The 14,278-nt window shown below is 50.1% G+C and overlaps 1 protein-coding gene and 1 long non-coding RNA gene across 3 annotated transcripts in view; one reads left to right on the top strand and one right to left on the bottom strand.

Annotated features, from left to right (window-relative positions):
• The window catches only part of DPP6 (dipeptidyl peptidase like 6), a 1,064,355-nt gene that overhangs the window by 98,596 nt on the left and 951,481 nt on the right, over window positions 1–14,278 (top strand). Inside the window, exon 1 of one of the 2 annotated variants that reach the window (XM_027538505.1) lies at window positions 7,009–7,074. The exons of the other annotated variant lie outside the window; for it this stretch is intronic. Within the exon in view, the coding sequence (XP_027394306.1) occupies window positions 7,024–7,074 (51 nt within the window). The 5' untranslated portion in view covers window positions 7,009–7,023. Of the gene's footprint in view, window positions 1–7,008; window positions 7,075–14,278 lie in introns of those variants that run through there. 2 annotated transcript variants of the gene reach the window in all.
• Window positions 6,760–9,872, bottom strand: LOC113890965. Its single transcript, XR_003510630.1, has 2 exons — window positions 7,874–9,872; window positions 6,760–7,051 (listed from the first exon to the last, which is right to left on the bottom strand). It is a non-coding gene; the product is annotated as an uncharacterized LOC113890965 (long non-coding RNA).

Genomic DNA, 14,278 nt, shown 5'->3' with positions numbered 1-14,278 from the left:
AACATTAACTCTTCTTGAGTCCTGAGTCTGTTGACTTTTGGAGTGGAACTTAGACAACTGTTTCTTCTGGGTCTCCAGTGTACCAACTCTAGATTTCAGGACTTGACAGCCTCCATGTGAACCGGTCTCTTATAATACATTAAATTATATATATATATATTTATATATGATAATATATGCATATATACATCTATATGTATTTACATATAATTATACGTATATATAAATGTATGCATTATAGAATATATGTGCTTAATTGCTCAGACATGTCCGACTCTTTATGACCTCATGGACTGTAGCCCACCAGGCTCCTCTGTTCATGGGGATGCTCCAGGCAAGAATACTGGAGTGGGTTGCCATGCCCTCCTCCAGGGGATCTTACCCACCCAGGTCTTCCGAATTGCAGGTGGATTCTTTACCATCTGAGACACCAGTGAAGCCCAAGAATACTACAGGGGGTAGCCTATACCTTCTCGGGGGGATCTTCTCGACCCAGGAATTGAACCAGGGTCTCCTGCATTGCAGGCGGGTTCTTTACGAGCTGAGCTACCAGGGAAGCCCATAGAGTATGTGTGTGTGTGTGTGTGTGTGTGTGTGTGTGTGTGTGCACGCACACATGTGTGTGCTCAGTCATGTTTGACTCTGCATGAACTGTAGCCACCAGGCCCCTCTGTCCATGGGATTCCCAGGCAAGAACTCTGGAGCACATTGCCATTTCCTGCTCCAGGGGATCTTCCCAAGACAGGGACTGAACGTGCATCTCTTGTGCCTTCTGCATTGGCATGTGGATTCTTTATCACTGTATCACCTGAGAAGTCATGCACACACACACACACACACACACACACACGTGTATTCTGTTTTTCTGGAGAACTCAAAGTTACCTTGACTTTCACTTTTATACATAAGGAATTTCACATGTTGCATTTCCTTACGGTGAAAATTCACCTCACCAAAGTTAAACTTCTAGTAATAAGTCACAAGACATGAACACTGATAAAATGACACGATGGTCTGTTCTTCTGTTGTAAATATTACCTGGTGTCAAATGTGAAACTGAACATTATGCCCAAAGCCTCAACTTAAGTCAAAGCTGCTTTAGTCGAAGCAGTCTCTGATGCCAGCAATACATAAATTAAGGATGGAGAAGAAGGATGGACAAAACAATGGCTCTGAGGTAGCAGGTTTGGAGAGAGCCTATTGGAGTTAAATAATGTCCATGGGTCCACACATAGCAAAATACTGTCCATGGGGTGTGGGTGCCTCGGAGCACGGCAGATCCTGTCTGCTGAAAACTAACAGAAATACTATCACCCTAGTATTTTCACCAAACTATGAGATAATATGCTCCTCTCACAGATTAGGGAAAAAAAACACCTGGAAATACGACTGCAAGAACTGGAGAGATGGCCCAGCACTTCCTGATAAATACAGAACCACAACTGCATCCCATGTTCATAAATGCAGCAGAGGAAAAAACATTTTGAAGGTGAGGGTGAGGAGAGGGGTTCTGATGTCAGCGCCATCTTCAGATATTTCTAATCTAATTTTCTCAGAATATCTAATATCCCAAAATATTATGACAGTTGCACCTCCTCCGTTTCAAGCATTCCCCCCCATATTCTTGGTTTTTATTTCTCCCAGACTCTGCTTAATCTATTTTCATTCTTTTTTTTTTTCTTCAGTGTTGCATAAGTCAAAGGCTAGATGAGTCGCAAAGACTGAACCGTCACTGCTGAACATTCAGAGTTGCTTTACTCTTATTCCATACCATGTCTCTTCTTTATGCCTGCTTTTAGCCCTGTCTTTTCTGTAGGCCTTTCTGCCAGAGGCTAGGCAGGAATAGAGAACGCAGGTGTGCCCAGCAAGTAGTTTTGGCTGATACTGTTGGTTGAGTGTTAGGAAAAACATTGTCTTCTAGCAGAATTATTTATCTATTAAATTAACATTTATTCCATATTATCCCACTTTCCATTTTCAGAGATAATTTAAAGGAAGCTAGGAAAATGATAGGTTAAAAAATTTTGTCCTATACCTAGGAATACATTTAACCAAGGAGGTGGTAGACTTGTACCCTGAAACCTGTCAGACATTAATGAAAGAAACTGAAGAAGACACAAATTAATAGGAATGTGTTCTGTGTGCATGGGTTGGAAGAATTAACGTGGTTAAAATGTCCATACCACCCAAAGCAATCTACAGATGCAATGTAATCCCTGTCAAAGTTCCTATGGCATTTTCCACAGAAACTGAGCAATCCTAACATTTGTATGGAATCAAAGAAGGCCAGCCCTAAATAACCAAAGCAATCTTAAGAAAGAAGAACAAATCTGGAGACATCATAACCCCTGACTTTATTACAAAGCTCTAGTAATCCAAACAGTATGGTATTGGCAGAAAAACAGACATAGATCAATGAAACAGAGTGGAGAGCTCTGTCTAAGAAGTTTTGCTGGGAAAATCGGATGCTCATACACGAAAGAATGAAACTGGGCCAGTATTTTACACCATACACAAAAATTAACTCACCGTGCATTCAAGATGTGAATGTGAGACCTGAAGCCGTAAAACTCCTAGAAGAAAACATAAATGACACGGGGCTTGGTAATAGGTATTTTTTGGATTTGACCCCAAAACCAAAGGCAACAAAAGTAAAAGTAGACAAGTGGTAATTACGTCAAACGGAAAAGCCTCTTCACAGCAGAGCGGACGGTCAGCAAAGTGAAAAGCAGACTGCCGGACGGGAGAAAACATTTGGAACTCATACTATCTGATAAAGGACTAACATCCAAAATATAGCGAGAAATCATACACCTTGATATCAAATAAACAAACAACCTGATTACAACATGGTGAGGACCTGAATAGATGTTTTTCCAAAGAATACATTCGAATGGCCAACTACTCATCAGGGAGATCCAGATAAAACCACAGTGACATCACCTCATAGTCGTTAGAATGGTTATTATAAAAAGATAAGAAAGAGCACATGTTGGCCAGGATGTGGAGAAAAGAGAACCCTTGTGCAATGTTTGTGAGAAAAGCCCGAGAATACTGGAGTGGGTAGCCTGTCCCTTCTCCAGAGGATCTTCCCAACCCAGGAGTTGAACTGGGGTCTCCTGCATTACAGGCAGAATTTTTACCAACTGAACCACCAGGGAAGCCCAAGAATACTGGAGTGGGTAGCCTATCCTGTCTGCAGGAGATCTTCCCGACCCAGCGATCGAACTGGGGTCTCCTGCATTGCAGGCGGATTCTTTACCAACTGAGCTATGAGGGAAGCCCTATACTGGTGCAGCCACTATGAAAAAAAAAAAAAAAAGTATGGAGCTTCCTAAAAAAACTGATCTAGAAATTTCATTTCTGGGTATTTGTCACAAGGAAACAAAAACACTAACTTCAAAAGACATATGCACAGTCATGTCCACTGAAGCATTATTTACAGTAGCCAAGATACGGGAACAGCATGTGTCCACTGATGGACAGGATGGACTATCATGCTGGTGTGCTCAGTCACCCAGTCGTGTCCAACTCTTTGTGACCCCGTGGACTGTAGCCCACCAGGCTCCTCTTGTCTGTGGAATTTTCCAGGCAAGAATATTGGAGTGGGTTGCCATTTCCTTCTCCAGGGGATCTTTCCCACCCAGGAATCAAACCCCGGTCTCTGGCACTGGCAGGCATCTCTTTACCACTACTCCACCTGGGCAGCCTCCCCTCAACCATAAAGAGTGAAATCCTGCTATTTGTAATGACACAGACGGACCTTGAGGCCATTATGCTAATTGAAATAAGTCAGACGTAGAAAAACAAGCGTTGCATGTTGTCACTTATATGTGGAATCTGGAAAACAAAGCAAAATGAAGACCAAGCTCACAGTGTTCGTCACTTAGTCGTACCTGACTCTTTGTGACCCCGTGGACTGTAGCCCACCAGGCTCCTCTGCCCATGGGATTCTCCAGGCAAGAATACTGGAGTGGGTTGCCGTTTCCTTCTCATAGCTCATAGATACAGAAAATTGCTTACAAGGGCAGGAATGCAAAGAGAAATGGGTGAAGGCGGTCAGAAAGGGCAAGCTTCCAGTTACGGAGCAAGTGTTGAGAAAGCCCTCGCAGGGGCGACTCACTGGTCTAGGGGTATGATTCTGGCTTTGGGTGTGAGAGGGTCCCGGGTTCAAATACCAGACAAGCCCAGGGTATCCTTCGGGCTTCCCCTGTGGCTCAGCTGGTAAAGAATCCACCCGCAATGCAGGAGACCTGGGTTCGATCCTAGGGCTCGGAAGATCCCCTGGAGAAGGGAAAGGCTACTTACTCCAGTATTCTGGCCTGGAGAATTCCATGGACTGGGGTCTCGAAGAGTCTGACACGACAGCGACGTTCACTTTTCCGGTTATGAAATGTCATGGGAATATGATGGATACATGTTAACTGTGGTTAATAGTACTGAATTGCATATTTGAAAGTTGCTAAGAGGCTAGATCTTAAAAAGTCCTTACCACAAGAAAAAAATTTAATTAGGTGTGGTGATGGATGCTAACTAAAACTCTTGTGATGATCATTTCACAGTGTTTACAAATATTGAATCACTACCTTGCACACCTGAAACTGACATAGTGTGATATGTCAGTTATACCTCCATTAAAAAATATTTCTGTCTCGTTTTCTTAATTTTCTTTCCATACTCCAACATGGGATGGGATGGGAAAAGCCAGGTTTTGAGGGAGCAGTTTTGGTGGGAAAGAGAGGGAAGAAGATTCTGAAGGTATTAATGCCACTTCAAATAAAGAGGAGAAAGAACCATCTTAATGTCGCTTACAAACAGAACTTTAGACTGGCAGTAATTTTGTCCACATTAAGCTGGGTTTAGTGTAAAGGTCAAGAGTACAAGGATGATCTGTGCCCACGTTCATTTTTAGAGAAAAGCTGTCGTTAAGAATCCTAACATAGGAGAGAGCTTCTTAAACCTAAAAAAAAAAGTGTTATACCTGCCACTTTCAGGCAAATCCTAATCCAGGTTCCTTTAAACTCTGCTTTTCAATTCAGCTTTGTTTCACCTATTTCTTCCACTTATCTTTTACGACAAATCATTAGTTACAAGTCTTTTTAACCTGTAAACCAACTGCTTGTATATGCTTGTATATGCCTACTATATGTGTGTGTGTGTATATATATAATGCTTATATATAATGTTTCATATATGCAGGCATTGTGAGTCATTTGCATATGATTACAGTAGCAATTGCTCATAATTTTCCGAGTGTGCGTTGAAAACCGGGCTCTTGTTCATTCTTACATGCTATTTTTTATGAATATAAAGAAATGGAAAGGTTTCTCAAATCCCTCCCAGCTTCGCATCCCACCCCCCCCGACCCCCCAGGCGAGGACGTGTACACACACACACACACACACACACACACACACACACAACCAGTGAGTTCAAGCCTGATGCGCTCATGTCGGTTGAAACAGCTCCAGTCCAGTTTCTGCGGTAGCCTGCTCCTCGATGGAGGAGGGAAGCCGCGGCGCTGGGAACATCCCCGATGCTCTTCCTGGCGGCCTGGGTTGGCAGTATTTGAATTTGACCCCTCTTGGCGTGCGTGTTCTTGGGAGCGCGCGTCCCCGTGTGGTCCAGGGAGCTTAAGCCGCGCCTGGGAACTGTTACGGCCTCCCGGGAGCGGCCTGGGGTGGTGACCAGGGAACACCCGGCGCGATCAGCAGGCAACCCGCCGCTTGGGGTGAAGACTGGAGGGGTGGGGGTGGAGGGAGGTGGATCAGAGCTGCGGTGGGGGCTCAGGGGGCCAGGCAGACCCTTTGGCGCGAGGCTGGAGCGTGGGAAGCCGGCGGGATCAGATCCAGAAACAAAGGCGCCCGAGGGGCCATGGCAGGGGCGGAGGCCGGAGCTGGGGGAGACAGCGGAGCCTGGGAAGCCAGGTGAGCCGGCGCAGAGCCGGCCAGCGCCGCGAGTGCCGCCGCCCAGCGAGGTTCCCGGGGCCCTGGACCCGCCGCGGCGGCAGATTCGGACGCAGATCATCGCTGAAACCATGGAGACGCTCTGTGCGTCCCATGGTAACCCGAAACAACAATATTTATGAGCGCTCCGCTTCCCGCGCCTCGCCTGAGCCACCGAAGTGCTAGGCGGCGCCCGGCTGTGCCCGGCCTCTCCCTTCCCTCTGGGGGGCGCAGCCGGGAGGTGGTCTCAGCTGATCTTGTGCTCACGCCGGGCGGCAGGCGGCGGTGCCTGTTTGTAAAAACCCAGCGAGCGTGCGCCGCGCACACTGGGCCCGCGGGGAGGGGGCGTGTACCCGGGAGGGGTGCTTCAGGAGGCTCCGGTTCTACCCAGAAGGTTCGGCTCGCTTAACCTTGCTGCGGCTTGAAGCATCCTGGTCCAGCCGGGTTCAAGCAGCGCAGCCTTGTGTGGACGCGCGCGCGCGCACACACACAACACACACACACACACAGATATACACACACAAGGGCCCGCCCGCACTGTGGTCGCCGCCGGCTCACCGGGGTCCCCGCCCTTGGGGACCAGTGCGGCGCCCGGCGCCTGGCCCCCGCCGAGGATCCCCACCGCGGGCCGCGCCGCCCAGGGTCCCCGCGTGCGCCCCGCAAGTCGCGCCAGCCGCTGTCGCTGGCGAAGCTCGGCCGGCCGGCCCGCCGGACACGCAGGCTGTCGAGCTGGCCCCGCGCCTCGCAGCCTCTTTCCTCGCGCCCCCGCTCCCCGGGCCCGCCGGCTTTTGTTGAAAGCAGAAACACCCCCACACCCTCTTCTCCGTCTTTTTAATTTTTCTTTCCAAGCGGCGGCCGAAAAGTGTTGATTGCTATTGTGATCCAACCGGGAGTGGAGAGGGACAGGGTGGCGGAAGGGGGACGCCGAAGCGCTGCAAGAATTTTTTTTTTTTTTCTTCCTTCAAAAGCCAACTCCACCCAGTCCTCGGCCGGTCCAATCTCTACTTTAATCATCAGCGAGACAATGGATTAAGTTACTCTTCTCCGGGCCAGAAGTCGGGTTCAGACTTGGGGCAAAATGAAGGAGAAGGCGATGATTAAGACGGCTAAAATGCAAGGGAACGTGATGGTGAGTGCTGGTGGGCGAGGCGCGCGTGGCCGGGAGGACCGGCACCGGGGGACCAGTGCTGGGGACGAGCGCGGCACCCCCGGGACTGACCGCGACCCTGTGCGCCACCGCCAGATCCCACCGGAACCCCCCAGCGGCGGCCGCCCGGGTGCGGTGGATCTGCCGCTTGTTTGCAAATTGCAACTTTACACGGCCCTGCGTCCTTGTGCTTTAGACAGGTGGCTCGGGGTCCAGGGCGAGGGCGGGCTGCGCGCGGTGGGGAAGGGGCGGCGGAGCAGCCCCCCCGCCGGCCGCGCGTCAGTTCCAGCTCGCGGTGGACCCCCGGGGCCGTGTCGGGGTGGTGGTGGTGGCAGTGGGGGGACCCACAGAGAGCGGGATCGCCGAGGCCAGGGCAGGACCGCCGGGCCCGGATGCCCGCGCCGGCTTCGGGGCTGCGATCCCGGAGCCCGGGACCTGTTGGGGTCCGCGAAGCCTGTGGCTCACCCGGGGCCGGCGCCTGTCTCTCGGCTCCGGCCGCTGCCACCGCGGCTGCCAGCTGGGCGGGGCCCTGCTCCCGGGTGTGACAACGGTAACCCCCCCGCACCGCAAAAAAAAAAAAAGCTGACGGTGCCAGCGAGCATAATGATGGCACATCGCCCCCCGAGGAGGCCCGTGCGCCGCCGGGGACCTCAAGGCGGCCGGCCAGGGGGGGCACCTGAGCCTTGACAACTTTACTAAGTTGAGGACCCCCCCACACACACCCGCTCGCCGCTGTCCCGCGTTCCCCGCCAACCCCCGACCGCTCCGGGCCCCGCGCCACCTTGGAGCCCCTGCCGTCTGCATCCCGGCCCTGGGCCGCAAGCCACGGGGGTCAGGGCGCCGGACCCTCCTGGCGAGGACCAGTAGGTTGCCATCTTGTTCTCTGGAAACTGTGTGTGAGCATGTTTATTTGGCTGATGTTTTAACCCTTTCCGGGTTGCCGTGGCTGCTCCGGAGGTGGGGCTCTGTTTCCACACGTGACTAGTCCACGGGGTCCTTGGTGGTGAGGGAGGGGCCGGAGGTGGGGGTAGCTGTGAGACTTTGAAGGTACAGCTGGAAACGCAGAAATTCCTTCGGGTGCTGGGTTCCCCTTGGTTGGATCCCAGGGGTGCGGGGCGGGAGCAGGGCTGTGTATGGAAGGACCCAGTCACTGAACCGTTGCGAGGTCTTGCGTTCAACAAAAAGAGACAAGAAATGAACAATGTATTCGAATTGGACCAGAACCCAGTCGGCTTAACCACACCCACAGGGAGACACCTGTTGCCTGGCAGAGGACCGATCACCCTGCGTTTTGAACTGGACTTCCAGCCTGAGGAGCTCAGTAACTGTTTGAAGGGACTGTTTTGTAGACACCCCTCTCCCCCCGCCCACCCCCCACACACAGCAGACAACAAGCCCCTCATTCCTGAACCTTCATCAGCCTGGGTTTCTCCCCAGGCTTACGTAATTGTCTGTGAAAATACATCTGTGTCCCTCTTTTCCCCACTCCAGGTCTTGCCATTGCATAATTTCATGTATAAACAGGACAGAAACGTGTGTGGAGTACTGTTTCCCAGTTACGTTCCCACCCACACCCACAATTCCTCTCTTATGCGATGCCTTAATGTAAATGTAAAACTTGCACATTTAGGACCCCGGCGAGGGAGAAAATTCAGGTTCCTCCTGCTGATAATAATAATGATGATGCTTGATTGATAACTTGTCCAGTCAGTATTTCTTCCAGTAACCTTGTAACATAGCACCATCTTCATATATATGGCATATGTGGCACCTTCATTAAAAACTTTTAAGATCTTCCCTCCCACTCCCCTCTCTCTGCATTTACTTCAGAAAAATAAAGAATGAGAACACTGATCTCACTTTCGCTCACACAGTGAACAGGGCTGTTCCCCAGGGTGCCTACCGAACACCCTCCTCTGTGTCTGCTTTTCATAAGGGCCGTCAGAGCAGGTCGAACTGAGTCTAGATAAGCCTACAGCCACTGGTTGTATTTTCAGACTCATCTGGTTGTTGGCCTAAGAGGAAAATGAGACACAGACTCGCTCAACTTTTCCACCTTCTGTCAGTTCCTGAATTGATAATTATGACTCTGCAGCTGGGTTGTGCCTTTTCTGAAATGTCACATTCCAGCTAAATCCAGGCAGCTTTACTCGAGTGATCATGCTGCACTTAAATCGTTGTTTTGAGACTTCCTGAGCCCTAATTTTTCATCAGTTGTTTGTGGAAGACTCTGGGTAATCACAGCCTCTCCTGGATTCGATGACTGGCAAATTCTTCGCTCGCAGCTTGATTGGGATTCAGGTGATACTTTACATTCCCGATGAGGACAGGATGATTTATTCCGTCACTGACAGTTGAGTGGCCGCACACGTGACTGCTGTGGAAGGGGTACAGCGAGCTGAATGGTGCCCTGTTTGTGCAGCAAGATACACTCAGGGACAGGGACACAGACTGCGTCGCCGGGCCGGGCACTCAGAGCTCTCTGGACCCACGTCTGAGGTGTGATGTGTAAAAGGGAGGCACTTGGTCCTGCCAGGGTGATGGGCGAAGGGCTACGTGGTCTGGACCCATGGTCTCTTGCTCCCAAGAACCGTGACAGTAGCACCTGACTTGCCTTTGCTGTGCTATAATCCTTAATTGAAAATCTATTTTCATAAAATCTTGGTGAACGTTTTATTCCTTACATGTCGCTCTAGAAGTTTATTGCCGTGACAGCTGATTAAGGGAAGGCAAACTCCCTGGATGCCCTCTAGTCTCGTTTTGGCATAATAAATGAATAAAAGAAAGAACACGGGTGGAATGGCTCACAACTTCTAGCTTCATTCTTGAGGAGAGTCTTTTTCATAAACTCTATTTCTAATATTGTGTGAACGAAGCCACGTTTCATCTGTAACTTAACACCCTTGAAAGGGATCGAAAGTTTTCCACTCAGAAGAGAAATTAGGCTTTCAAATCACTGTCTTTTCAGATAATCTACATTTGAAAATTTGTATGGGGTGGGGGGATGACTTGCATTTTTTTTCAACCCAGTCTTGCTGTATGACTCTGTTGATATCCTACTTCTTTAACCATGGTTTAAATTAAATGGGCTGTTTGAGGAAGGCAGATCCTCTGGCAGGAGCTCTAGGGTCAGTGGAAAATTTGATTAGCCAGAGGAGATTACTTCATACTCAGTTGCCCTGCTCTGTCTCTGTGAGCTTTTCCCAGACATTGAGTTGCTTCCTGGAGACAGAGTAAAGGTTGGTTAAAGAAAAAAAAAAAAAAAAAAAAATCAAAGTCCCAGGGACTGCCCGATGCCCTGGGTGACAGAATGTCCCTCCCTTGGTGTGCGTTGGTGCCCTGCAGATGGGGGGTGATGAGGTTGGCCACACCCTTGGTGACCAGAGCTGTGTCAGGGGAGGTTCAGAAGACAGATGGGGAGGGTCAGAGGTCTGCAAGCCGCAGGGATGCCCGAGAATCTCGTGGTTGAACCGTGCTGCTTTTGAATGAAAGTTGCAGCCTGGGGATTCATTTCTTATGTATGGAAGCGGATGTTCTTCCTGTGGCCACTGATTGCGGGCTCTGGTCACTGACCAAATGCATCTGTGATGTCGTGGGCCTCTGCTCTTTTCCGATCTTCCCGTTCCTGTGTTGGACGGAAACCTGGAGTAGAATTGCCCGCAGTGAGAGCTGTATTTGGTCCACGTGGATACCTCACTGATTCAGGCCTTCCAGTGTTGATGTCTGCGCATAATAAGCCACGATGAGCAGAGGAAAGGCTTTGAGGTTTACAGATGAGTTACGGGAACGTGTATGGGACACACACTCCCCGATGTCCGCCCTCCTGGGGAACAGGGACACACACTCATGAGATGACTTTTAGGGGCGCATCCTCTAGGGATACAGTATCTTTCCTCTATCTGAGGGTGATTAGAAACACTGCTGCTTTCTTACTGCTATTGGCATCCTGGCGACAAAAGCCGTGGTGTTGGTTCTGAAGGTGAGCTTGGTGGCTTGTATACTGGGAGGAATTTACCTTCTTGAAATGGGTTCCAAAACTGTTTCAGAGGTCCCCAGGGTTTGGAGAGTTATCTTTATGCATCCCAGGGGTGTGGTATCTACACAGGGATTTCCCTACTTCGTACTACTTGTTCAGGGTCTGTTCCCAAAGTCATCAACCCCATCACCAGACTCCTTTTGAAATGCTGGTTATCCCATCTATGCAGAAAAAAAAACACAAAAAACAGAAAATATGAGGCAGATACCATTTCACACACACCTCTTACAGGATTTACAGGATTGGGAAAGGATTTAGACACTAACTTCCAATACAAGATACACAAAGGAGCTAAGGTTTCTAGGAAAAAGTTCCTAAACCCGGAAAGGGACGTTCAGCTCTGGATGCTTCATAAAATGTCTTGAGTAGAGCTGTGGAGCACGCACAGGGCTGTCTTCACCTGATGGACTGCTGGGTCTTCACGTTGGGACGTGTAAGATACCCAAGCTGGCCTTTTCCTCCGCTTGGATGATTACCTTCCCTTCTCTGATTTCTCCTGGCCCAGAATTATTCTGTTACTACAAACTTGCTCATCTTTTGAGTTTTGAATTCCCTTTATTATTTCCTGGCTTCCCTGGTAGCTCAGACGGTAAAGCACCTGTCTGCAATGCAGAAGACCTGGGTTCAATCCCTGGGTCGGGAAGATCTCCTGGAGAAGGAAATGGCAGTCCACTCCAGTGCTCTTGCCTGGAAAATCCCATGAACGGAGGAGCCTGGTAGGCTACAGTCCATGGGGTCACAAAGAGTCGGACACGACTGAGCGACTTCACTTTCACTATTATTTCCTAGAGGTGTGGTGCGTTTCCAAAACTGTATCTTCACTCACCCGTGAGCAGGTGGTAGGCACAGGAGCCCCCAGGGGTTTGGTGAACAGACAGGTGTTCACTTCCACACCCAGCGTGGACAGCTTTTATGAGAAAGGTCCGTGGTCTTGGCTGTACTTTTCTTTTCTTTGAAGAACATCTTCATGTTCTAATGCGTCAGATAACAGGAGAGAGAATTCCATTTGTAACGTACCTTCCACTTAACAACTACAATGAGTTTGAAGTTCATGCTCGCTTTGTGATTACCATATGTGTTTTTCCCCCAACCCCCAGCACCATGAGGCAGCTCTGTGGCACCAGCTGGGTGTCCTGCAATTCAGCTCAGTTGCAACCCCATCTGTCTGGAGAAACCCCTGGTCCCACAGGTGAAGGGCTTCTGCCAGATCTGCTAAGCTCAGAAGTTCTGGCGGACCCCTCCTCAGATTCCATTAATTCAGTAGGACGGCTCACAGACTCAGGAAATCAGTTTTCTTACCGGATGACCAGTGTATGACAAATGCTATTAACATACAAACAAAGAGTCCTGTGAAGAGATACCCCCGGGCTGGGTCTGGAAAGGTCCCAAACACAGGGCCTTCTGTCCCTGGGGAGTTTGGGGTGCTGCCACCCCAGATAGGTCCTGGCTCAGCAGCCCAGAAGCCACCCACACCTTGTCCCACGGGGCTTACATCGAGGTTCCATCACATAGGCAGCGTTGATGAGACCATTAGCCATCGACCGCGGGTTCAGTCTCCAGCTTCCCTCCCCTCCCTGGAGATCAGAGGATGGCAGATCAGAACTCCCACCCTCTAATCCAGGCTGGGCCTCCTGGAGACCAGCCCCATCCTTAGGGGATTCCCTAGGGTTGCCTCCTTTACAGGAACTCAGCTGTCCTTTAAAGGGGCGTGTCATGAATTACAAGATAAGGGAATGGCACCCCACTTCAGTATTCTTGCCTGGAGACTCCCATGGATAGAGGAGCTGGTGGGCTACAGTCCAGGGGCAGGTAAAAAAGAGTCAGACACGACTGAGCGACGCGGCACATCTCCTTTTAGGGCTTCCCAGGTGGCATGTGTGATAAAGCACCTGCCTGCCAGTGCAGGAGACACAAGAGACTTGGGTTTGATCCTTGGGTTTAGAAGATCCGTTGGAGGAGGGCATGGTGACCCACTGCAGTGTTCTTGCCTGGAAAATCCGATGGACAGAGGAGCTGGTGGGCTACAGCCCACAGGGTCACAAGGAGTCGGACACGAGTGAAGCGACTTGGCACACACGCACACGTTTCCCTTTGAAGCTCCAAAGTGATTTCAGGTGCAGAGGACACACGGCTGAATACAGCAACAGGAGGTGCCCCATCGTTCTGCTCGGGCCGGACGTTCCAAGGCTCTGGGAGCTGTGAACGATGGCTGCAGTTATAAATCCGTGTGTTTGCCGTAACTCACATCAGAGTTCAGGAACTACTGCCCCCGTCCTCTTTTTTTTCTGGAGAGGTAAATAAACTGACCCTAGGTTGTTGTTGTCTTTTCCATTCATTACTTCAAAACAAATTTAACGAGAAGGAGACTATGTGACCTCCCTTGGTGCTGGGAGCCCGTTCTATCGGATTAACAGGCCCGCAGCTTAGAGCTCAAGGAAGAACACGTCCCGGAACCCGTGGGACACACGCAGACAGGGAGCTGAGAGGTCGGGGTTGGACAGAACGAGCCGGAACACCCCGTGGTCCCTGTGGCTCCGGTGAGGCTGGGGAGAGGGTTCCATTCGAGATGTGGAAGGTCTGGAACGCGTGGGGCGGGGAGTCTCAGCAGTGACGGGACGACGCCGTCAGCAGGGAGGTGACCCTTGAGCAGGCAGGTCGAGAACGGTGGGGTGAGGGCAGAGGTTCCCAGGCTTGCTGCCTGTTCACATCCCTGGAGGAAACTGAGGAAGTGCTGACGGCACTCCAGGCTGGTCACGCCACACCCCCAGCACACACACACGTGTCCTATACACACACATGCATACACACACCCTATATAGACATACACATCCTATACACACACATGTACACACACATATGTACACATACACATCCTACGCATGGACATGCATACACACACCCTATATATACATACACATCCTATACACACACATGTACAGACACTATATACACATACACATCCTATACACACACATGTACACACACACCCTATGTACACATACACATCCTATACACACATGTACACACAAACCCTGTATACATACACACACCCATGTACACACACATGCATACACAACTTGTACACACAGACACATGCATACCCTATGTACACGCTCACAACATACACACACATGCATACACATACACCAA

This window comes from Bos indicus x Bos taurus, chromosome 4, assembly GCF_003369695.1.
Source record: "Bos indicus x Bos taurus breed Angus x Brahman F1 hybrid chromosome 4, Bos_hybrid_MaternalHap_v2.0, whole genome shotgun sequence".
In the NCBI taxonomy this organism is placed as follows: domain Eukaryota; kingdom Metazoa; phylum Chordata; class Mammalia; order Artiodactyla; family Bovidae; genus Bos; species Bos indicus x Bos taurus.
The sequence above is the reverse complement of the archived record's forward strand: the minus strand, read 5'-3'. Positions and strand labels throughout refer to the sequence as shown.